General features: G+C 46.2%; 1 protein-coding gene across 7 annotated transcripts in view; it reads left to right on the plus strand.

The window, feature by feature from the left end:
• mast2 (microtubule associated serine/threonine kinase 2) overlaps window positions 1-24,734 on the plus strand; it is a 138,076-nt gene that overhangs the window by 27,738 nt on the left and 85,604 nt on the right. For all 7 annotated transcript variants that reach the window (XM_086225458.1, XM_086225459.1, XM_086225460.1 and 4 more), the window contains exons 2-3: window positions 1,629-1,779; window positions 2,544-2,734. In XM_086225458.1, coding sequence (XP_086081584.1) covers window positions 1,629-1,779; window positions 2,544-2,734 — 342 coding nt within the window. The remainder of the gene's footprint in view (window positions 1-1,628; window positions 1,780-2,543; window positions 2,735-24,734) is intronic.

Genomic DNA, 24,734 nt, shown 5'->3' on the forward strand with positions numbered 1-24,734 from the left:
GGATGGAGGGATTAGGTATGATGGATGGATGAGGGATGATGGAGGGATGATGGATGGATGGGGAATGGATGAGGGATGATGGAGGGAGGGATGATGGATGGATGAGGGATGATGGATGGATGAGGGATGGATGGAGGGATGATTGAGGGATGATGGATGGATGAGGGATGATGGATGGATGAGGAATGAGGGATGGATGGAGGGATGTGGGATGGATGAGGAATGAGGGATGGATGGAGGGATGAAGGATGGATGGAGGGATGATGGATGGATGAGGGATGGATGGAGGGATGAGGAATGGATGAGGGATGGATGGAGGGATGATGGATGGATGAGGAATGGATGAGGGATGGATGGCGGGAGGGATGATGGATGAGGGATGATGGATGGATGAGGGATGGATGGAGGGATGATGGATGAGGGATGGATTGAGGGATGAGGGATGGATGGAGGGATGATGGATGAGGGATGGATGGGGGATGATGGATGAGGGATGGATGGATGAGGGATGATGGATGAGGGATGGATGGAGGGATGATGGATGAGGGATGGATGGGGGGATGATGGATGAGGGATGGATGGATGAGGGATGGATTTAGGGATGAGGGATGGATGGAGGGATGATGGATGAGGGATGGATGGAGGGATGATGGATGAGGGATGGATGGAGGGATGATGGATGAGGGATGAGGGATGGATGGAGGGATGAGGGAGGGATGGATGGAGGGATGAGGGATGGATGGAGGGATGAGGGATGGATGGAGGGATGGATTTAGGGATGAGGGATGGATGGAAGGATGATGGATGAGGGATGGATGGAGAGATGATGGATGAGGGATGGATGGATGGATGAGGGATGGATGGAGGGATGATGGATGAGGGATGGATGGATGAGGGATGGATGGATGGATGATGGATGAGGGATGGATGGATGGATGAGGGATGGATGGAGGGATGAGGGATGGATGGAGGGATGATGGATGAGGGATGGATGGAGGGATGATGGATGAGGGATGGATGGATGGATGAGGGATGGATGGAGGGATGATGGATGAGGGATGGATGGAGGGATGATGGATGAGGGATGGATGGATGGATGAGGGATGGATGGAGGGATGATGGATGAGGGATGGATGGAGGGATGATGGATGAGGGATGAGGGATGAGGGATGGATTGAGGGATGATGGATGAGGGATGGATGGAGGGATGAGGGATGGATGGATGGATGAGGGATGGATGGAGGGATGATGGATGAGGGATGGATTGAGGGATGATGGATGAGGGATGGATGGAGGGATGAGGGATGGAGGGATGATGGATGAGGGATGGATGGAGGGATGATGGATGAGGGATGGATGGAGGGATGAGGGATGGATGGATGGATGAGGGATGGATGGAGGGATGATGGATGAGGGATGGATGGAGGGATGAGGGATGGATGGAGGGATGAGGGATGGATGGATGGACTGAAATTGTGTTGAATTTTAGCCCACAGTGTGAATAATGTGAAATCATTCATCAGTTGGAACAGACAGAAATGAGGTGACAGACTCCGAGCCAAACGTCTTCATCTGTGACATGTGACTGACAGACATGATGACATTTAATTTCGGTTTTCTCTCTCCAGAGGGAGTTTGCGGCTCCGCCTCCTCTCCTCTTCAGAAAGTTGAGTAACCCTGACCTGTCTCCCGCGGCAACCGCTGCCTCCAAATCCAAACTGCACCGACAGCTCAGCCAGGATGAGAGCCGTGGACGGCGCAGCAGCCTGGCCATGACCGGTAACACGTGTTCACACGCACACACAACCTCATCATCATCAGAGGCTCACGTTCATACAGTTTGCAAAGAAAAATTGGATTTAAAAAGCAAAAAAAGGAAATTCAGTCCCAATTTCATCGACCACATCAGGGCAGTTTTGTTTTGGAAATAATAAAAAACAACAATATCAGAAAATACACACGAACCAATACTTCTGCATTCTTAGTGTTTGAAAACACAGAATGAGAACGAACTGTTAGCATTATTGGAAATTTTATTCTGGGATTTTATAGCTGCAGATAGTTTACCGTAAAACCAATTCTGTGGAAGAATAATCCTCATAGGAAATGAAAATATTGGATTCTTGTATTCATAAATGTGAGTTTTCATCAGCCAGGAAACCTCCAGGTCAGGTTTTATAGTGACAGCAAGTCCCATGGTTCCAACATGCTAACAGATGCTGAGTTCAGGTGGATTTGGAGTCACCTGAGGTCGTTTTCCTCTGCTCTTAATCCAGCACCAATCTGCCGTGTTCATGTCATGAATGTGAAACTCCACCACAGATTAACGGCTGTGTTTGACCAAAACAAGGTCACACATTATTAATCCGACATGAAGCCGGAGCTCTGGATGTTGAGCTGCTGGGTGGCGAGCAGGCAGCTGCTACTTCTTTTCTCTCGTTGCTTCCTGGCCATAAAATAGGTTGAAATGATTGACGTGCAGTCCCATGATGAAGAGCTGTAACTGCCTGGAATATTAACTGAAAATAGCTTCTCTCTCTCAGGTAAGCAGCTGCTGCCTCTGTCCAGCAGCCTGCACGCTGGGGTCAGTCAGCTGGCCTGGCAGGGGCCCTCTGGGGGCTTCGTCGGGCCCGGGGCCACCGGGGGAGCGCTTGCAGCAGGAGGAGATGGGAACAACCTGGTCCGTATGAGGAGCCAAACCCTGGGTCAGTCTGCGCCATCGCTCACCGGACTGGTCAGTACCCTCCTGTAGTTGAAGAATCCCCTCCTTCCTGGTGACTGCTGGCACTCGTCCTCGCTCACCTGACAGCGTTAGGATGTAGTCGGAGTGTCTGCAGGCTCGCCACCAGTCAGTGTGGTGGAATATGGATGTGGTGGGGAGGCAGGCTGACGATGACTCAGGCTTTTACTGCCACACACACACACACACAATCTCACACACACACACACACACACACACACACACACACACGGCATCCTGCTGAGAGGAAGAAGTGGAGCAGAAACAGCAGCTCCTGTGTGTCTTGGTGTGTGTATTTGCATCATGATAGTGCAGTTCTGACCCCCATGTGACCTTCCCTGCATTGTGCGTGTGTGTGTGTGTGTGTGTGTGTGTGTGTGTGTGTGCTCTACCCTGACCCCTCCTGGCTGTACAGGGAGGTACAATTAGGCTCCACTGTTACGGTAGATTTGTTCCACTGTGTTCTTTGCAGCCGTCACGTTGGGCTCATTTTTCACTGCTATATGAAGTCCTGTGTCTCCATGGAAACTGTCTAATAATGTCAAGAACTGTGGAGAAGTAAAACATATATGTTTTGTGCAGTATAACAAAGTTGGATAAGAAAAATAGAAAAACTGAAGTTGCATATTTAACCTGATTAAGAGTTTATTTCAAAGCAGCCACTGGCTTTGGGGTTTCGAGGGTGCTGACATCATTTTCACGAGTTCTAACTGCCTCCTTTCATCCAGTCTAGGGTTCTATGGTTAGTCCTTGAAGAACAGATCCAAGCTCTGTTTTTCAGCTGTCTGGACACGTTGTGGGTTTTTTGTCTTTATTTCTTTTATTGATGGATCAAATCAGATTTCTGGCTCGTGGTCCTGATACAAGCATCAATGTTAAGGTAATGATAAAAATACTGATTTTAGGATTTAGATAATTATTATCACTAACTACTAATGAAGAAATTTACAGAATTTCTACTTAAAGCTGTTGCAGAAAAGAGACAAAAGAATGACTCTGACTGGTCACTATCATGTTAAAGTGTGACACTGTCATGGTCGTGTGATTGTGAGTTATTTGGTGGTAAACTGTCTATCGTGCTCATGTTTTGATATCTCTTGATTTAATTGACCTTATTTTAGTTTCATTGATTAAATGGAGTCAATCAGTTGTTGGCCTTTTCCAACAGTTGCTCTATAAGGATGAGCTCAGGACTGAGTGGACTGAACGCACTTGCAGGGGGATTCAGAATGACTGAGCAGCAACTAACAAGGACAAGAACCTCTTAACCCTGAAACCACCAGCAGAGGGCAGCAGTGTTTAACAAGTGCTGCATCACCAATATTAGGGAGGGTGTGTGCAAGTGAGTGAGTGAGTGTGCGCGCGCGTATCAAGGATTCGAGGCGTTTCCTCGCCCTGTGCTGGATCCGTCTTCATTAACATCTGCGGTGGCTGGTGAAGGACCACCGTCTGAGTCTATCAAACAAAAGTCCCCTCAGCTTGTGCTTGTTGTTTAGTTTGGCCGATGTGAATGACCTCATAATGACCTCAATATTTTTTTTTCTGGTTTCTCTTCGAGGGATTGGTGGATGCATTCGACAGGAAATTGTTGCAGGGATTTGAAACGGAAAGTATGATGGCAGAGTTATTCTAGCTGAGCAAATAATCACAGGTTATTACATGTCTCGTGGGCCAGTTTATTGATGTTTTCCTTTTTCTTGGCAGAGTGGCGTCTCTCCTGTGCACTGTTACTCTCCGCCTCATACGGGTTCTCAGTAAACAGCAGCTCATGCACATCACATTTCAGCTCAGAGTCCCAGCTGTCAGAGTTCTGATATTACGAGGCTTGAAGCTGCGTCCCCTCTCTGGGTTGAGTTTTATTTGGCTTCAGCTGAAACACCTGAGCCCCTCCGGCTTCATGACTACAGTGACACCTTTCTCTTGTTCGCTTCTCTGACTGTGTCACAAACAGCCTGTAACATTTCATTGTAAAACCTGTAGTACTTCAATGTAGTTTAAAACATAAACTGTGTTTAATTCATTACCAGGGAATTCTGTTTTAAATTCAGTCGTGATCGGGGCCTCAGTTGTGAGGGATCCTTGTGTTTTGTTGCCGTGCTGTCACAGAGCGCTGACCTCTGGAGTGATGAGTGGTGTGGATCTGTCACGTGACACTAATTTTCTGTCGCCTCTTGAGGGACAAATGTTAGAACAAATAAGATGGAGGCTGCTCATGTGCTGGGGCTAAAATGATCCAGCGTTCCACCTTTAATGCTGCTGCAGTAGACGAGCTTATGAAAACGCTGTTGTGGAGTCTAAAGTGTGGCCACCCAGGATGTTAATGGACTCAAAACCTCCCTCGAGGTGGTTGTGTGTTCATAAGCCTTGATGTGATTTTTTCAAGTGAAATGAGTTTTGTGTGTGTGTGTGTGTGTGTGTGTGTGTGTGTGTGTGTGTGTGTGTGTGTGTTGGGGGAAACGTTTGCGGACGTCCAGATGGCGTTAATCTCTTTCCTAATGGACAAGGGTGCGCTCACTCCAGCTTCCCCTCTTTCTAACACACTCCTACACGTGTGTGTTTGTTAACAAGCTAAAGTATTGCCTGGTAACCTCTGAAAGTAACAGGTGTTGTGTGTCTGTGTGTGTTTCTAATCAAATCAGCCTGAATGCTTGGCACCTGGGCAGCATATGGACACACTCAGTGTTTAAAAAAGATCCTTTTGTGCTCTGGAAATTTTGCAGCAACCCTCAGTCAGATTAGCATATTATTAGCATTTGTTTTGGTGGGAACTAAATGAGAGACTGCTTGAAGGGGAACATGAAAGAGGAGTGCTGCTGTATTGTTGCAGCCCTGCTGTGGTTTTTGTTTGGACTTCTACACAGTCTGGCAGATTCATGACGACAGGCCTCCGTTAGAAACAGGATCCTGAAGCAGGACAACAAAGCCCCCTTGCTCTTGTTTTGTGTGTCCCTGAGATTCAGCTGCTTTAACTGTTTGTCTTGTTACAGGAGCCGTTCAATATTGTTGCAGATGTTCTTTTCTCTGTTTCTCTTTGAGGAAAACATGAAAAGATTATTCAAATGTCATAACTGTGGCTTTAATAAAGCCTCACGCAGTGTTGCTGATGTATATTCCTCTGCCCAAAAACCTGTTAACACCCGCTGCCACGCACTGGGCTTGCGCGTGCAATGGATCAGGTTAAATCTGCATTCACCTCTAGGTCACATGACTCTGCAGTAGACATGAGTATTTATTGGCTTTGTTGGGACACAAAACCCTGGTGGAGGCAGTATTTTGCCACCGGTTTCAGATTTCTGACTCTCATCAGACATGCGCACGGAGCAGTGACAGCTTGTCGCCGCTCCAGTGACTTGTTCAGTGGTCGTTGGGTTTGAAAACCAGACTGCAGCAAGAGTTCATCAGAGGCACCATCTCTGTCCTCCATGCTGCTTTTCCTCCAGCTACCAAAGATTGTGTACAAGCCTAAGATGCTACGCTCTGCTGCTGTTTCACTGTTGTCAGGAGTGCCAGCTGGGTTTGTGATGTCGAACTTTGATCCACAAAAAAAGAAACCTGTCATAGAAAGTCCTCGTCTGATCCCAGAGAGAAACAGAACCATTGACTTCTTGAAGTAGGTTTCCCTGGTTGAAGCGTGCGCACAGTGTGCTCCTTGGGAAAAGGTTGTGATCAGGTTTTTGTCTGATTGTTGTTCTTTCTGACCACTGTTTATGGGGGTAAATAACTGGATCTTTTGATTGTCCCAGGTTCCTGTGCTGATTGGTCCAGACTGTTCTCACAGATTCATCAAATAATTTTCAATAACTGCAACTGTGGTATGACTTCAGAGAACGTCAATCAGATGTAGTTAACTAATAGTTGCAGTAGTGCGGGTCCCTGAAGGCTTTTTTTTTTTTCAAATACACCTGGGCTGCGTCCGAATGGCCAAGTAGGTCTGATGGTAGGTCTCAGAGCAGGTCGCAGGCTGTCCCAAACCACAACTGGCGTGAGTAGCAACCTACTTCTCAACCTAAACTCCAGCCTAAACACGCCCACATTGTAGGTCGGTTCAGGTGCATCCTACGGAGCAACCTATGGCCCACAATGCACCGCTGACTTCTTCTTTGTCCCCTAAAAACTTGTGGACCCTCAAGCCAAGTTAGCGCCACCAACAGTCTCCCATTCTGATGAACACCAACATTTATAGTTGTTGATGACTAAAGGTGCGTTCATGTGCTTAATAATAGAGAACGAGGGAAAGGTGCTCAGAGTGGAGTGCAGTACCACAGTCAGGCCAGCAGGTGGGGCTTTCGTTGGTGCCGTCTACCTAATTGTGGTATCTGTGCTCTGCCAGCAGAGGTCGTGCTTCACCACCAATCTTCTAGGGTGTCTGAATGGTGCCGCTGTGTTTAGGTCGTAGGAGGAGGACGTAGCGGTAGGTCGTAGCAGGAGGACGTAGGTTGGTACTTGGCAATTCAGATGCAGCCCTGCTGTCTGTAGACGCCGTGCCTCGATGATCTCATCATCCATGCTGGTGTGTTGGTGCAGCGGCAGAACAGGCGGGTGCAGCTTAAATATACATGAGAATATTTTGAATAATTCCTCAGCTTGTGCTTGTTCTCCTCCGCCACGACTGACAGAGACAAGAACTGCTGGTTTAACTGGTCGTCTTTGCTAACAGAGCATTTTTCCTCGGGAAGAAAGGAGAAATGGCGGCGAGTGAATCGCCGATGGTGATAACAGATCAGAACCAACATCAGACTGAGACGTTCTCACTCAGGTCTCTTAGCCGCTGATTGCTGGGGGGCGCATTGATGGAAGATTTCGGATTTTGGATATTTATGACTGAAGGCAAAACTTAAATTGTTTTTTCTATCACAGTGTCTTTGCAGTTCCAACAGTACAGAGAGTCCTGCTTGAGTGTTTATGTGGGAGTGACATGATGGTTTATCAGTTTGTGACCATTTGTGACTAAACATGCCAAAGCTTGATGTTTGACGTTCTGCAGGTTATAGCACTGCCAAGAGAAGTGCAGCCCACTGATGGCGTCCAGAGGCTTTGAGGACATTTAATCATCTGAGAGGTGGTGTTCTGATAAGTGGTTCCTGATAGAAAATACTGCTGGTTGAGCAGACGTCTGTGTACTGGTACCTAGAGCTGGGTATCACCACTGACCTCCCGAAACGATACGATTTCGATACACTAGGTCCCAAGTCGATCCAATTTCCGATACAATTCGATCCAATATACGATACGATACTTTAGTTACAATACCAATTTTGCTTTGGTAATGGAAGAGCTTCTCAAAGGACTGATGCTGTAAATTCAATTGTAAAAGTAACCCTCTACCCTGCTGCATCATTAAATATTAATATTTACATTGAGAACTGACCATTAAACAATAGTTATACAACATCATGCACTTTTTATTTAAATATTTGACCGTCGCCCACGTTTGTCAACGTGGGACATGAGGGACCAGTGACTGTCAGTGGACTGAGAGGTGATGGTCAAGTAGGAATCGTAGCTCTGCTTGTCCAGCTGTCACCAGCGATGGCAACTCTCTCTGCTGATTTCAGTGCAGTTGCGACGTTGTTTTTAACTTCTCTGAACATCAGTTGTTTCCGTGTCAGTAGCACATAGCGTGGTTCCAGTGTGGACCGGGGTCTGAAGCCTACATTTTCTGCCACTCAGGATGGTCTGAGGTCCTTGCAGATCAAAACTGCCAGAGCCGAAGTGATGTTCTCTGCACGTGGAGGCGTGGACGGAAACTTGGTCCCAAATGCTGTCTCCAGCGAGGGTTGTTGCAGGGACTTGTAGTTTCCTGGTTGCTGATTGTCCTCTGGGTGATGCCTCGTCACATGGCTCCAGAGATTAGTAGTATTGTCAAGTTGGGCGCAGTTTTCTTGCTTCTTAAAGCCGAAGCTTTTGAAACTCTTAAATTTGCCGGAGATTAAAGTTGCGCTTCCGCCATCTTGTTGTTCTGGGATCGGAGGCACATGGCCTGGATCTCGCGAGATCTGATCATCTGACTGCAGTAACGTTGCACTACGCACTAAATCACGCCAGACTAAAGGGGCAAACAAAACAAAAAACGAAACGGGTAAAATCTAATGCATTTTAAAAGATTGATACTGGGATTTATGTATCGATAATCTTTCCTACAAATGTATGTCGATAAAATATCGGTATGTAGACATTTTTAACCCACCTCCACTGGTACCTGCAGCTTTCTTGGTAAAAGCACAGCAGCAGATTGTAAAGTGCTCCGAGGGGAGACACTGATGACTCATGCTGAAGGTTGAGGCTCTCAGAGGACAGCCAGCAGCAGCTCCATGTGTCTGCGTGTTTGATGCAGCTTATCTCCTCACTGCATAGCTTCATGATGTGGCCTGCTTATTTTCACCTTCACTTGTCTGAGGCACGTGCGCGCGCACACACACACACACACACACACACACACACACACACGGGACACACAGGACGGTTGGGTGGCCATGATGTGGCAATGACTCATGGGAAATTTAGAAACGCTGCATAGAGGTTGTATGTCCTCCATGAATTGTCCCTGTCAAAGTGACGTGGACCACCAAGGTTTTTCAGGTCAGGGGATGTCTGGAGTTGACTTTTGTTCCAAATTAGCAAAAGCTGTCTCAAGGATCCTTGGACATCTCATTGAGGGAGATGGGACGGATGGACAACCTGAAGACATGATAGAAGAGATTTATGCTGTTGATGACAAAATAAAACTTTCATTTTTACCCCAGAATGTCTCTCATCAAGCCACTTTTCCACGTCGCTATCGTGCTACTGATTTGGGTAGAATGATCCAGGGTAGTTGAGATACGCGTCAGTGTCAAGCCAACTTACTGTTTGTCTGCATGTTTGCTTAGAATCATGCTAGCATTTTGGCTAGTAACTGAGCACTGACTGATGTGCGTCCTGTTATGGGGGGGTACTGATAGCGTTTAATGTCAGGTGTTACCACGGAAACAGAGTTGTGGCAGTTTAATTGCAAATGCATGAAAACATAAATGATTTACCAAGTTACTGTGGTGTGAGAAGGGAAAAAAAGGCAATCAAGGTGTCTGTTTTTAGAGATTAACAGACCTTCCTGACATTCATTAATTCTTGATAATGGACACCTTGTCAGACATTTTCTCTCTCTTGTCTTAATCCCCTTTGTTAGACTTAGTTAGATGTTATCTTACACTAAAACATGCATACATCTTACCTGAACTCACCCTGTGCCGCAGAAAAGATTGTTTTTACCATCTCCTACTCTTCTCTTATAATATCTGCTTTTGTTTCTCTCTCATCCTCTCCATCACTCTTCCTCCGTCCTTTCTCTCCTCTTCATTCTCCTGATCCTCTCGGAGTTGAGGAGGAGAGACTTAAGCTTAAGAAGAGTCACTTCACTTGTGATTGGAGGAGAGAAGAGAGGCGAGCTGGCAGGCGAACGCTAACCGAGGTAAAGGTGACAGACGTGTCAGCCCAGCTCCACATGACTGCTCTCTCCTTGTCTGAACTTGGCCGCGGTTGATGAGAGATGCAGCACAGAGGCGTCTCAGCAATGAAGAGCTTTGCCTCCGACAGCAGAGAATCCAGAGCTTCTTGCTGGTTATGAGAGGGTTTTGTAAAAAGCTAGATCAGCAGATCGATAGGTGGATGCTCTATCGGTCAGTTCCAGCACGTGAGCGCCCCCTTCAGCCAGGGCAAGTGTCAAGACAAGTTGCTGTTTATCACCGTGTGCAGGTTTTTTTCCCTGGTTCAGATGTGGTGTGACGGCCCTGGCCAGAAGTGCCCCACGGAAGACCGATGCCAATCACTGAGCCGGTTATTCAGTCGGCATTGAGTATCGCCATCAACTGGCAGAACCTTCAGCACATAGAGTCGGTTGACTGGGGATTGTTTGAAATATTCCAGGCTTTTTTGATTTTTTTAGATTTGTTCAGGTGATCATAAATGAATCGTTATCAAATGATCATTTGACAACATGGAGCTCGATGTGTTTCTGATAAGACTACCTGAATAAAAGTCACATGACGGCTTGTCATCTGACTGCGTGAGTTTAGTTACTGCTTTAATAAAGCAATGAGTCCCCGTTTGTGATGACAGACAGGAAACTGGTGTTGAATGTGAGCAGGGCGTGTTTTGTTGGTTTGTTTTGTCAGATGTGAAGGGCGGGGAGGCAGCTGAGAGGTTTGACTTTCTCTCGCATCTGAAAGACGAGAGATTCAACGAAGCATCTTGTGAGGAAATAGACAATATGCAGGAGGAGGGATGGAGGTGAGAGAGCAGTGTTATGATGGACAGAATAAATAAACCGAGGTGGAGAGTAATAACAAAATCACCCAGGGGGTGGAGGAGGTGAGGGGCTGGAGGGAGGGCCGGGTGGATTCGATGCCTGGCTTCAGCTGTCTGCTCCATCAGAGGGAGGACAAAAAAGATTTACAGTTTCAGTGCAGTCCTGTTAGTTTAGCTATACATGCTAGCCAGCAGTTAGCATGTTAGCGTGATGGGTCTGATCCCGTGATTGTTACAATCAATTGGCGTATCTGCGTTGAACAAAGTAGGCATTTTGTACAGGAAAGGAAGCTTTCTGTTACCCCTGCACTTCCTGGACTAGTCTTATGTGGAGCACTTTCTAATACTATCACGTCTCACCAAAAGTAATAAAATTTCAAATCCTTCCTATTTTAAGGGATTTTAATTTGAGAAGGTAAGTGAGAAAGTTTCTGACCAGCCATCAAAGTCTTTTTTAGTCTTTTATGGTCTGACTCCTAATGTGGGGCCCAATTAGAAGGTTTAAATGGGTTCATAAATAATAGAAGCAGGGGTCCGGTCTCTCGTGATAACATCTCTGACTACACCAGAGCCGGGTTGATAACAACAGTCAGAATGAAGCTAACTGTTCAGCCTCAGGCTCTGTGTGCCGCTGCTCTTCCCTCGTTTGTCATCGCTGCAACCTTTACAGCTTTTTCTCACGGTGACAGACTTTAATTGGGTAAAAATGTGAAGATTGTGTTGAGCCGCGCCGAGGCCCTCAAGTGACCGGTCAGCTTCTGCCGAACTGCGTCTTCTGCATCGCTGCTAAAATGCATCACTAAAATCTCCACCCTCCTCTCTTTTCACTGTGTCTGCTCCAGGTTTCTGAATTCAGTTTGATTTTCAGATTAAGAAAAAAAAGGATTTGATTTTTGAAACTTTTACCCTGACCCGTGCATATTTAACCCTCTCTGTTGACAGGTGGCATGTGTGGTAGAAGTCCTTTTTTAAATGTACCAAACAAGTGCTGGACACACAGGAGGAGGAAGCTCACTGTCATTGGTTTTTATACCTTTTTTAAGTGAGTTTACTGTCCTACCTTAGGCTTTCAGCCGTCCAACCGCACACGGAACACCTGGACAGATGGATCGGTGTGTTTGGATCTAAGTGATGTCAGCTCCAGCACATGTTCCACCTCATGTCAGATGTTTGTTCTCCCCTTGTCAGGTCTTTTCTTCATTTCTGGCCGGGCTAATTACCTCCTGCTGGCACCTAACAGTCGTCCACCGACTCACACTAGAGCGAGATGTTCAGGTTCCTCTGCTTCGACTCGACTTTACTCTGCAATCAGTTAATGACAGGCTCTGGCTACATGTCACCTCCTGAGCTGAGCGTGACTGTCTGCACATGGCAATTAAGGACAGACCATGAGGAGTGTGTGGGTGATCGTACATGTGGAATTCACAGAGGAAAAAACAAATATCAGTTGAAGCTCTCGGCAGCTAATTTACCTGAAATAAATAACTAGCATGAGGAGGTTTTATTTTTCTGTGTTGGTTTATCATTACTGAGAAAAGGCAGCGGGAAGCTATTTTTCTTGGTGAAAAGTTGCGCTGCCCTTTCAGCACCTGAAGACTTCTACTTTGCATTTGGATGAGAGACCTAGAACAGTTCATTTGTCTGTTCTTGTAATCCAGCAGCCGCTGGCATGTTTGCTCTCCTTTTTAATGATACAGGTAATTATTGAGCTGCAGTGCTCATGAACATGCCTGAAACATCCCAACCACCTGAGTGGCATCATCATTATCTTATCAGCTGATATTTAGAAGACAGAGTTTCTACTCTGGTGAGTTGATTCAGAATGGAGGGAAGATAAACAATACACACCCACACACACAGGCAACAGCTGGGAATGGATGCAGTTTTTGAAAAAAAAATCAAGATGCATCGGTCATTAAAAGTTCCCATCGGTAAAATTCAAAATTTTGCTTATTGTGTTTTTAAGTTTGCATCCATTTGTGTATGCAACAGACCAAGTAAAATATTATTTTTCACATTTTTACTCCGATTTGATGGGATCTATTTAACGTTAATGTGCACCGTGCGCGGCTGTACTTCTGTGCGCATGGATGTGGGCGCGCTTTCCAAAAGTAAAAGTCCAGACTGTTGCAGTATTATGGATTTTACAGAAAACAAGGAGAACTTTTCAGTTTGTAAGATGTGCTGTGCTGCTCTACGGTACACAAGGAGCACAACGAACCTTTTTACTCACCGCGGAGGTGTCCAACAGTCACGGTACCTCGGCATCCCCTGCCACAGGGTCTGATACTCTGGTGTCCAAAAACGGTAAGCGCTGTATTGAAAGCTTTTTCCGTGCCCCGCTGGGTAACAGCTCAGTTCGTGCTCAGGCAATAAATGATGCCACAACCTTCTTTACTTGTAAGGATGTCCAACTTTACATTGTACCTGAGAATGAAGGCTGTATACACCTTCTAAATGTCTTGAACCCACGGTACCAAATAGGAAGTTCTTCTCTGAGAAGCAAATCCCTGCCCCGTATGGTTCTGTGTCACAGATCCAGTGTAAAGGCCAGTTTGTTAGTGGTCTTAATTTTATTTGATTAATAGATGTTCAAACGCTTTGAATTGTCTTCAGCGCATGGTGATATCGCACCGCACCAGTAGTTGCTGCGTACGTATCGTTAATGCATTGGACTGTGGATGGTGTATCGAGATGCGTCTCGTGTCCGCTTCATGCCAGAGATGCCCAACTGGTGCTTTAGTAGCAGCGATGCTAACCTCCCCAGGAGCTGCCATCGTTGTTTTGAACCACGTCTCTGTCTCCCCAAAGTGTGCTGATTGGCCAAACCACTTTTGGTGAGGACTGACATGTGTAACTTGGATCTTGGAAAAATGGACATGGTGTGAGCTTGTGAATTCAGCTTCCTTGCTGCCTTGCGTGTTCACTTCCTCCTGTTGTGTAAATGGTGTTTGTTGCTACTTTCAGTTGAACTTTATTTGGCTCATTCACTCTGATCCGCCTCTTCTCTTCCTGCGTTCTCTGTCAATCTGCCAGTACAGAACATTTAATTTGAACCCTTGAATTAGTGAACACGACAAGGCCTATTCTGAGCTGTCAGGCCTCTTAGCCGCCTACTTACCCAAAGCTGAATCAGACTGTCAGGAGATGGCCATGTTGAAATTGATCACGTACGTTTGTTCTTATCTCCTAAATCCTCCCTCGGGTCATTCTGGTAAATGTGACTGTACGTCTGCGATTCGATGGGACAAACAAGTGGTGCGAGTGGGGCTCAATTAGTTTCACTGACAAGAAGAAAGTTCAGCGATGAAGCTGTTTTCACTTTACTGCTCATGTGACAGATTCTGCTTCTCCTCTCTGTCGCAGTGTAGAGCCGATGACCTCAAATACACAATCGTCTCTCGTGTTCCTTCACTTTGCACGACAAAGATCCTGCTCACACAACTGCTGATTTACTAGCAAACACATAAACCTCATATGCACAATAACATCCTTGTCACCTTGGCAACTATCAGGATCATTCCTCGCCTCTGTCTGTCTCTCCTGTTCTGTTTGGCTTAAGGTCTCCTGTGCAAGTCGATATCTTCATCCCACCCTGTCGCTTGTTCTGATGAACTTCAGTCGTGTGTTTGTGTCTAGCTGGACAAACTTGGCTTCACCCGTGGGGAACGATGGTGTGCCTGTGAATATGTGTGGTGGGGTGGGATTTGCAAGTAATGCAAGCTTTATTTATTTATTCCCATACAGCAGATAAAAGCAGAGCAGAGATAAAACGTAGCTCTGGATCCCCACAGGTCTCACCATGGTTTACTGTTAAAGAAGAGGCAAGACAGAGGGATGTGTTCCCAAGGTTCCCTCAGCTTCACTGAGCCCTGATCTAAACTCGTGTTCAGCTTTTTCTCATTTTTGGGTTTGTTATTTTGGTTTTCACAATCGTACGTACAGTCGTGTGAGTGTGCACAGGTCAGTGTTCTGACTCAGTCTTCATTGAAGAGCAGCTCATGACTGCAGTCTCTGTACATGTGTTAGAATCTGAACCACACATCTAGAACAGCACGACGAGTCACATCAGACTCTCACGGTGTGACCCATCAGGACGAAGCAGAGACTTCATCAACGTTTTGCAGGGGGGGCCTACAAACCTCAGTCTTCATTCCCCAATTCAGGAGCTTTACTACATTTACATTCCAACATAATTAGAATGAGAGGTTAAAGCCAGTGAATTTCCTGAGATTGTTTTTTTTTTTTTTCCAAAAATACAAACCAGTATTAAAGCTGCAGTTGAACTATCAAAGCTGAAGAATCCCAGTTTGGGAAGCTGCCAGGAGCAGTCTGAATATTGTGAAGGCAGTCAGGGCAAAGAACCCTTTCATCATGGCTGCATGTGACGGAGATCCTTATTGTGTCTGGTATGCCAAATACTGTTTTTTATGGCTTTGAAGTGTCAGTGTTACTAACCTGCAAATAATCAAGGCTTCATCTGAATCAACATCGACTAGAAGGCTGATCGCACCGAGTGAACAGGAGTCATAGAGATTTCTAGCAACTGCTACGGCTCAGCAGTGACTCCCAGTGTCCGGTGAGTAACAGCCTCCTCGTGGCGTTGTGTTCGGCCAACTTGGTTTGGCAGGTCTGGAACTTGACATTTTTGGGCCCATCTCTGCGGATTTAGAAGTTCTTCCTAATGTTTACCTTTTTCAACATCTTGCCTTTTTACTGAGGAGCGCTGACGTAGTGAGGAGCGCTGACGTAGTGAGGAGCGTTGACGTAGTGAGGAGCGCTGACGTCGTGAGGAGCGCTGACGTAGTGAGGAGCGCTGACGTAGTGGGGAGCGCTGACGTAGTGAGGAGCGTTGACGTCATGAGGAGCGCTGGCGTCGTGAGGAGCGCTGACGTCGTGGGGAGCGCTGACGTAGTGGGGAGCGCTGATGTAGTGGGGAGCGCTGACATAGTGAGGAGCGCTGACGTAGTGAGGAGCGTTGACGTAGTGGGGAGCGCTGATGTAGTGGGGAGCGTTGACGTAGTGGGGAGCGCTGACGTAGTGGGGAGCGCTGACGTAGTGGGGAGCGCTGACGTAGTGAGGAGCGCTGATGTAGTGGGGAGCGCTGACGTGCCAACGGCAGGTTCAGTGTGTTGCTGGTGACGTCTGAGAGCTGAACCTCACAGCGATGAAGCTGAGGATCTTTCAACGCCCCTTGTAGCCCTGAATGCTGCACCACTGCTAGCACCTTATATGGGAGTGGTTTGTGTTCCTGATTCTTTCTCTCATTTTTCCCCTACCAGAGTAACTCCTTTGTGGTCTGGTGACGGATGTTGGCTCCAAGGTTTCTTCTTTTAAAGATCAGCAAACACATTCATGCTCGTTTCTCATGCTGTTGATTTCATGGAGCTGGTTTGTGTTTCTCCACCCTCAGCTGATCACTTCCAAACATTCGCAGCTAACTTTTCCCTGCTTCTCTTGTTTGGTTCAACATGGCGATCGTGACTGGAATTACATGTCAATCAAAGTGTTTGTGCCTCTGTCTGTTAACAACAAGATTTTCTAGAAGGAAAGAAAAAAACCTTCATCTTCCATTCTGTCTGTAGTCCACTGCTTCTACACACACACACACACACACACACACACACACACACACACACACACACACACACACACACACTTATTTACAGAGAACATACTTCTTATTGATCTCTCTCACAAATCCTTTTCTCCTCTCCAGACTCAGTCAGACAGCTCTCAGTGGGTTGTATTTTATTTATTTGACTGTATGGGACACACAAACACACACACACACACACACACACACACACACACACACACACACACACACACACACAAAAACAACTTAATTTTCGCCGTCTTGATTTTTATCACAGTCTTGATAAGTGGACCTGGCACCATGGCTGAGCCTTTGATTGACAGGTGGGCTAATTGAGTGCAGGGATTGATTACTGGGGTCCATTGAGGCGGAACTTCCTGCTGTCACTCAGAATAGAAAGTGGAACACGTCTGTTCTAATTACGGAGGATTCTTTCGGCTTCTGCGCTAAGTTGTCTCTGTGCACAAGTTTCTTTGTGATAGCACCAATATTTGGCGACAAAACATTCCAGATATCAGCTGATGTTCTTCAGAAGGACTTATTGTGAAGACTGAAGTCACCAGCAAATCTCCAGTTGTGTCCAGCTCAGTCAGCCATGTCTGCCAGTCTCTCCCAGTTCTGTGCTGGTCTACCTGTCGTCTCTTCTGAGTTGATTTTTTGTTTTGCTGTCAAATTATTTTGAATGTTGCTGCACATCGGCCAACATTTACGCCGTCAGATTATCACCAGTCACCCCCCCACCCCCCCGCCAGGTGCAGGTGCCCTTTAACCGACCAGAGGAGGTGCTGGAGCAGCAGCCAGGACATGTCCCTTCCTCCAGCTCTCCACATGCAGTCGTGACCCATTGTGTCTGTACACACACCAAAACAAACTGGAGGCGACAAAGGGAATCAAACCAGCGGCCACTGTGTTGGTAGACTGCACAACAGACCCCCGCACTGCCTGGACGCCCTGCTGCTGCTCAAGTATCAGGACCAGTATCTGTCAGACTTGTCAAGACGTGAGATTTAGTATGAAAATATCTCTGCATGAAGCCCGGTGCGTTTGTGGGACCAACAGTCGTCTCTGCCTCGTGTGAGCGAACCTCCGTCTGTGTTGCAGCTGGATGGTTTCCTCACATCAGTATCTTAGTGCTGATGCCAAGCGAAGAAAGATAACAACAGAGAGCGATATCAGCGACTTATGGAGAGATCTCAGCAGGTGTGTGTGTGTGTGTGTGTGTGTGTGTGTGTGTGTGTGTGTGTGTGTGTGTGTGTGTGTGTGTGTGTGTGTGTGTGTGTGTGTGTTGTCTTCACACTCTGGGAGCTCTGGTTAATGATGTTTTGAACTCAGTGTGGTTTTCTCATTTGCACTTTGAGATGACTCTGTGTGCAGACAGCAGAGTGTGACAACTGAATGCACACACACATTCTCTCTCTGTCTGTCTGTTTCTCTCTGTGTCTGTCTTTCTGTCTGTCTGTCTGTCTCTGTCTGTCTGTTTCTCTCTGTGTCTGTCTTTCTGTCTGTCTGTCTCTCTCTGTCTGTCTCTGTCTCTCTCTCTCTGTCTCTTTGGTCTCCTGTAGAAACTCAGCGAGGAGTTGAGAATCCTCGTTTGGCCTCTGCTCGTTCTTGGAGACTTTGTCTGCCTCTAGCTAACCTCGTGTTTGTATTCATGTGGAAGTGCATTAATGGAGCTCATTATCTTGGTTTAGCTATCATTTAAAGGAACATGGTTCAGGTTTATTGCAGCACTTTGATCTGCGGCATCATCAGCATCTTTTAAATGTCTTTCATATGGTCTGAGCTGTCGTCATCAGGTCACTTTAAACTGAACAAAGCCTCACTGTGATGAACGTGTTTGTCACAGAGAAACATCACATTTATCTGAAGGTTGAATGATTCCCGATGAAATCTTTCATGCTGTCAGTGTAGGGTGTCAATTATGTCATATTTTTCTGCTGTTGAAGCGATGATTATTCTCTTCGTGAAAGAAGATGCCCATCACAACTGACTGAGTTCCTCTTTCATCAGAAGAACTGAGTAACACAAAAGGACAGAAACAGAAAATTCTCAGCGTTTCAGAGAATCGTAGCATCAGTTGCTTTGCACTTATAGAATTTATAAAAATCAATACTCAAGATAATTATCTATTCATTTCTCTATGGACTGAAAATGTATCAAACCTGACGAGCATGGGTGTGTAGATGTATCTCATATGTGCTGATTTCATTTGCTTCTGCTGGTAATCATTCACACTGCATCTGCCTGTTAAAAAAAGACCAAAAAATTCATCGGCACATCACAAGATGATAGAAACTTAAAGACCTAAGTTAGCTTTATTGATCCTAGCATTATTACTGTTTTAGTGTGGGGGAGGGGGACAGCGACAGCTCAGTGCCTGTGCTCAGTTGTATTAGTGTTCGCGCGCGCGCACACACACACACACACACACACACACACACACGAAACATAGTTAATTAGGAGAATGAGCTATTGCTTCTCTAATGGAGCAGGGTGGGACAATCTCTGCTGTGGTGATGTATGTTTGTAGCTCTGAGCTGACCAGCTAGCCCTCTCCGGTCTAAAAGCTAATGCCCAACATTAATCACACTAACAGGGTTTCACCACACACACACACACGCACACACGCATGCACGCACACACACACACACACACACACACACATACACACAAGCACTCTTGCTTTCTCCTTGTTGTCTTGAATCTCGCTGTCTAATCAGGTCAATCTGTCTTCTCTGGAAAACTTCTGTTGTGATTTGGCTCTATATTCATGTGTTGTGCTCTTTCTGCTGCCCTGGTTCCCACAGACCTGAGATCAGCCTGTCAGATTCAGCAGATACGTGATCTCTATCGACTGCATCTGTTCAGGAGAAGATCCCGTTACTACCTTCGTGTTCCCCTCTTGTCTTTCTCCTCTTTCGTCTTTGTCAGTGCATGTAGACTTTTCTCTTTGAGTGTCATGTTGCACGCCATCCATCACAAGGTGATGGCATTGATTGCTACTGTACACCTGATAATTCGCAGAAACACCCACCTGCTACATGGAGTCCAGCGCTCATCTCACAACTTCATCTGCTCCTCTCTGTTTGTCGAGTAGCATTAGCCTTAGCAGGTAGCCATGGTCCATCCCAACTCATCATCTTCACACGCTGCTGATGAACCCTTTCTTGAGTCTTCTTATTGTCATCCTTCTGCCCATTTCCAGTGTTTCATGTGGTTCGTTGTCTTCATGTGTGGTTTCCCTGGAGTGTCCCACTCAGCATCGATCAGTCCTTTCACCTAATCAATAGTGACCTACATACGGATCAGTTCCCAACATCCAAGGACATCCTGCCCAGTGTATTCCCTGATGGCCTGAGTAACCACAGGCTGCCACCGGAATAAAACCAAGTGAAACAGTTGAAGTAAAGTGCACATGGGTTGGTTTAGTTTCCTAATATTCCTCGTGCATACAAGATAAATTCAATACATGAATTAACTATTCAATAAATTCAGTACATTTGAGGTTTATTGCTCAGGCTGAAGCAATTCTTCAGTGTGGGAGACCGCACGTATCACCTTCCACACAGCACTTGGCTGTCTCCGCTGGTCCTCCGACTCTGCTCCGTCTGGTCTTGGGTCGTACTGTCCTCTGGTTCCCGGGGGACTCCAGGTTGCTGCTCCCCTTATCGTGCTAGTTGCCTGTTTTCCTCCGGTGCGTTTGATGTTTCCTGAGGGCACCAGATGTTCTTGTGTGTGATGAACGCAGCTCACAGTCGTGTTTGACAGTGGAAGCGCCTCATGAAAACAGGTGATGTTAACCAGCAGGATGAGACTCGTAGCAGTTGCACAGACAGTTGTGGGTTGAGCCAGATGTGGTTTCTCATCTTTCTGTGTGCGATGGAGCAGTGACGAGTCCCCACAGATCAGCTGAGCTCCACATTAATGACCAACTGATAAGTGTGAGGTGAAGTGAGGGCTACGCCAGGCTTCAAAGGTTCAGACGTTCACCGTGACGAAGGAATTCAGATGCTGATACAGGAGTCAGGAGGTTTCCAGCATTTCCATTCAGTTTCTCTGTTTGTCTTCAATCTGCTCAGATAGGCCATTTTCACTAGTTAAATAACCATAAAACCATCACCAGCCATTTTAATTAACTTAATTCTGCTTTTATGGTGTTTATTATTGTTCATTGCTAGAGAAAACCTTGAAAACTCAGGATTTATTCACATTAGAGCAAGAAACAATGAAATCATGGGGCACTGCCTGCTGTTAAAACTCTGCCTTTGTGTTTATTTCTTTGTTGAGGCTGTTTGTCGGCGTCTGTTTCCTCCTCATTGTTGTCTGTTTGTCTCTCTCACTGCTTCCTCATAGTTGCCAACAGCTTTTATTGGATTCTTTATGCCAAAATGTTTAAAAAGAGGAAACTATGAACCAGAAGCCCCAAACAAATCAGTGAGTTGGCAGCTGGGTGGCAAACACCATTAATTTTCTCATTAGAGTTTGATTAAAACCAGAGATGTTTGGAAAAGACTTTCACAAACCCTCACCAATAAGCAGTGATTACATACGTTGGCAGCAGCAGCTTTTAATTTGGAGAGTCTCTGTGGAGAAGCAGACGTGTCGGACTTCCTGCAGGGAGCAGATCTTGCTCCTTAACTTTGATCTTACTGACAAACTGGATCGTTCCTCAACACTTTTCCGTGATTGCTGTCAGGGATTGAATGGCGAGAGGTGAGGATGTTGAGATGGTGGAGGATGAGTCCGGCCCGCGTCGACAGCGTGGGGGGATTGTTACTGAGCATTAAGTAGCGAGTCCATGCTGGCTGAGCTTCGCCTCCACTCGGGGAGAAGGATTGATTTCAGCGTCAATACTAAACTGCTTCTCCTCTGTTGGAGGGATGAGCTGGAGTTTTACCTCAGTGACCCACATTATTTCTCACAGGTAGAAACCTTCTTCTCAATAGGACCACATGTCGATGATTTTAGTAATCGAGGATTCTATCATTCCATCGATTGATTGAGCGTTGAGATGAGACCTACATTTGCCTTATCAGCTCAGGACAATCTAGACTTTTACTGCTTGGGAAAATATTTGGTTTCATCGAAACACATTAATTTCATTTTAGTGCCAAAACTACACTCTGTTTCTTGAAACGAAAAGCTGTGGGCTATTAATCTCTCGGCCCACATACCCCACTCCCAGCTTCATCAGACTGGCTCATGTACTTTTATCTTCCATGTCGAAGGGTTGTTCCATCGCCTCAGCCTCCTCACTGCAATCTGATGCTGATAATCAACTCAATAACCAGTTGCACCATCTGTCACCACCAGCTGTCTGGGAATTTTTTACCGTGAGGTGTGTGTGGTTACATTTTTCAAGCAAAACTCAGCCATCTTAGAGACATAATTACTGACGATACACTGAAGCATATTCTTGACTTGCCATAATTTAGTCGTCCCACCTTAACTGGGAGAAGCCAGTGCGGAAGTAGTTGTCATTTGCTAGCAACTTAGCTCTACTAGCAAAACTCTGTACCTCCCTGTATTATGCAACCTCTTCAACCGTGTTTGTTTGATCTTCATCATGAGGGCCGAAGCTAAACTTCCCTGCTCTTGGGAGATGGTAATAATTCGATCATCACAAACAAAGAAAAAGCTCATTGCCGTCTTTGGTTGGTGATCTCACACAAATGTACAACCACTTAATCAATGTGGGGACTGCAAAATAAAAGTATGAACCTGGCAATGAGAGCAATATGGCCTTTGTAAAATATTGAATATTGAAAGATGTCAAGACAGCCTGCTTGTGCTCAGTTGTCCCCCAGAAGATCCGGAGCAGAACAGAAGCTTCTCGCTGGCTTCTTAATGTGTTCATTAAAGTAATAACTGTGAGCAGACTTCTCGTCCATCCTGGTTTATCAGGAAGTCTGTAGCTGTGCTTCATACCTCCTTCATCGTCTCGTGAACAAATACATGCAGTTCCTGTTCTGAGTAATCCACTTTTGACTCCATCGCCCATCTCTGATGCTGCAGTGGAAATTGAATTGTCTCTCCATCTCGCACGCTCTCCCCCTCCCTGCTGGAGCTGCTACATCTCCTCTTCCTCCATCACAAAAACTCCTCCTTCCATAAAACCTGGTGGTGGTCATCATCTATGTAACTCCTGTGCACAGTCAAGCTTGGAACTTCCACATTTACAGACTCGTGGTTCAACGCTGAGCTCTTTGATGAAGATACACATCTTATTTAGTTCAGTCAAATCTGCAGGGTAACTTGATTACTTTATTTGTGTTTTTAGCCTCCAGCCAATGTTCTTCCTCGTCTTCCATCTGCATTATGTCAGCCGTATCTTTGCTTGTGTCTCTCCGGTGTTACCAGAAGCTGACCTCATCCAGAAACCAGATATTTTCTCAGGTTTTCAGTCTTTACAGAATCTTTCCCACTCGCTTTGATGATGAGAAGGAAAATCAATGGCCTGACTCTGTTCTCATCAGGAGAGCTGTGAAACATCTGTCCATGACTTGCTCTGACATAAACACAACTCCTGTCAGTCCTCCACACATCTCTGCTTGGACATGCTCTCTCCAGGAATCTGGCTCTTCATCTGTGCTGAGGTGCCACTTGGAAGCACTCACATGTACACGAATGGTAACATGGCCTGAAAAAAGTGTCATTTCTTGAAAACACTGTTGTTTGATAAACGTATCACTAAGAAAAGTCTCGTATATTTATAGGAAGTAAGGTCTGATGTGTGTGGTCTTACAAGGCCCTCCAGTTCTTCACTTTCCATTAAAACAAGCAGAGTAAAGCACACAAGCATTACAGTAATGGGACGTGACCACAGCCCAGGTCACCAGTGTGCGTCATGTGTCCTGAGGCTTCATTTACTCTGGCGGCTGCCCCATGTGACTGCTGACATCCCGCTTTGTGGTCGTCTGTCGGTTTGTGGTTTGACATCATAGAAATCTGGGAACTGGCTTGTAGATCCCAGGTTGCTTTCAGGGGCAGTGGAAGATCGCTGTCATTCAAACTGGAAATAGAACTGCTCCCCAAATGAAGATGATGGAGGACTGTTTTCAGATGATGGTGTCTCTTTGGCATCACTCAAAATAGTCTGGTTTACCAGCTGAGTCTTGTCTTTACAGCACCGCTGTGACTGTCGGGCACCAGCAGTGTGATGCATCTTCCTCGTTACTACCCGTTACTAAACTACTCTTGCGTCAGATGCGGATGCTGCGTCCTTCTCTGCTGTCCAGAGTGAGCAACACTAAGTCTGAGACTGCCTCCGGCAGCAACTTCTGATTTTGGTTCAGGTCCAGGTCAAACTGAAAATGTACTGAAGTTTGAGAGCAGCCGTCAGGTGAAAGCTTAATGCCAATGCTCGTCCTGCTTCAAGGAGAACAAATCAGTGTAAACCCAGAGCATCCACGAGGTCTGAAAATGCTGTTTTCACTTATAAAGTATGTACATTTTCCCTACCCTTTTGTACAAATATTATATCATTGACTGCCCTGGGATGAGGTATGTTGGAAGCCAAGAGGAAGTGATTGTCTCCCTGGTTCCCTCCACCCTAAGCCAATGCAACTGACAACTAAATGAAACAGTTAGCAGTACAAAGCTAATGTAGCCTATGAAGGAGCTACACCAGGGTCACATGACTTCAAGGTCAACACCACACGCTTCTTGTGTTTCCCCTGATGACCTTTTAATGACCTCCACTCCGACATCCACCGGTCTGGTGTTTACTGGTGGATCTGATGTAGAACTGAACCTCCAACATCCACCAGTCTGGTGTTTACTGGTGGATCTGATGTAGAACTGAACCTCCAACATCCACCAGTCTGGTGTTTATTGGTGGATCTGATGTAGAACTGAACCTCCACCATCTACCGGTCTGGTGTTTACTGGTGGATCTGATGTAGAACTGAACCTCCAACATCCACCAGTCTGGTGTTTATTGGTGGATCTGATGTAGAACTGAACCTCCAACATCCACCAGTCCGGTGTTTACTGGTGGATCTGATGTAGACCTGAACCTCCAACATCCACCAGTCTGGTGTTTACTGGTGGATCCGATGTAGACCTGAACCTCCACCATCCACCAGTCTGGTGTTTACTGGTGGATCCGAT

This window comes from Aulostomus chinensis, chromosome 14, assembly GCF_037954235.1.
Source record: "Aulostomus chinensis isolate RoL2024-O1b breed Wild chromosome 14, RoL_Achi_v1.0, whole genome shotgun sequence".
In the NCBI taxonomy this organism is placed as follows: Eukaryota; Metazoa; Chordata; class Actinopteri; order Syngnathiformes; family Aulostomidae; genus Aulostomus; species Aulostomus chinensis.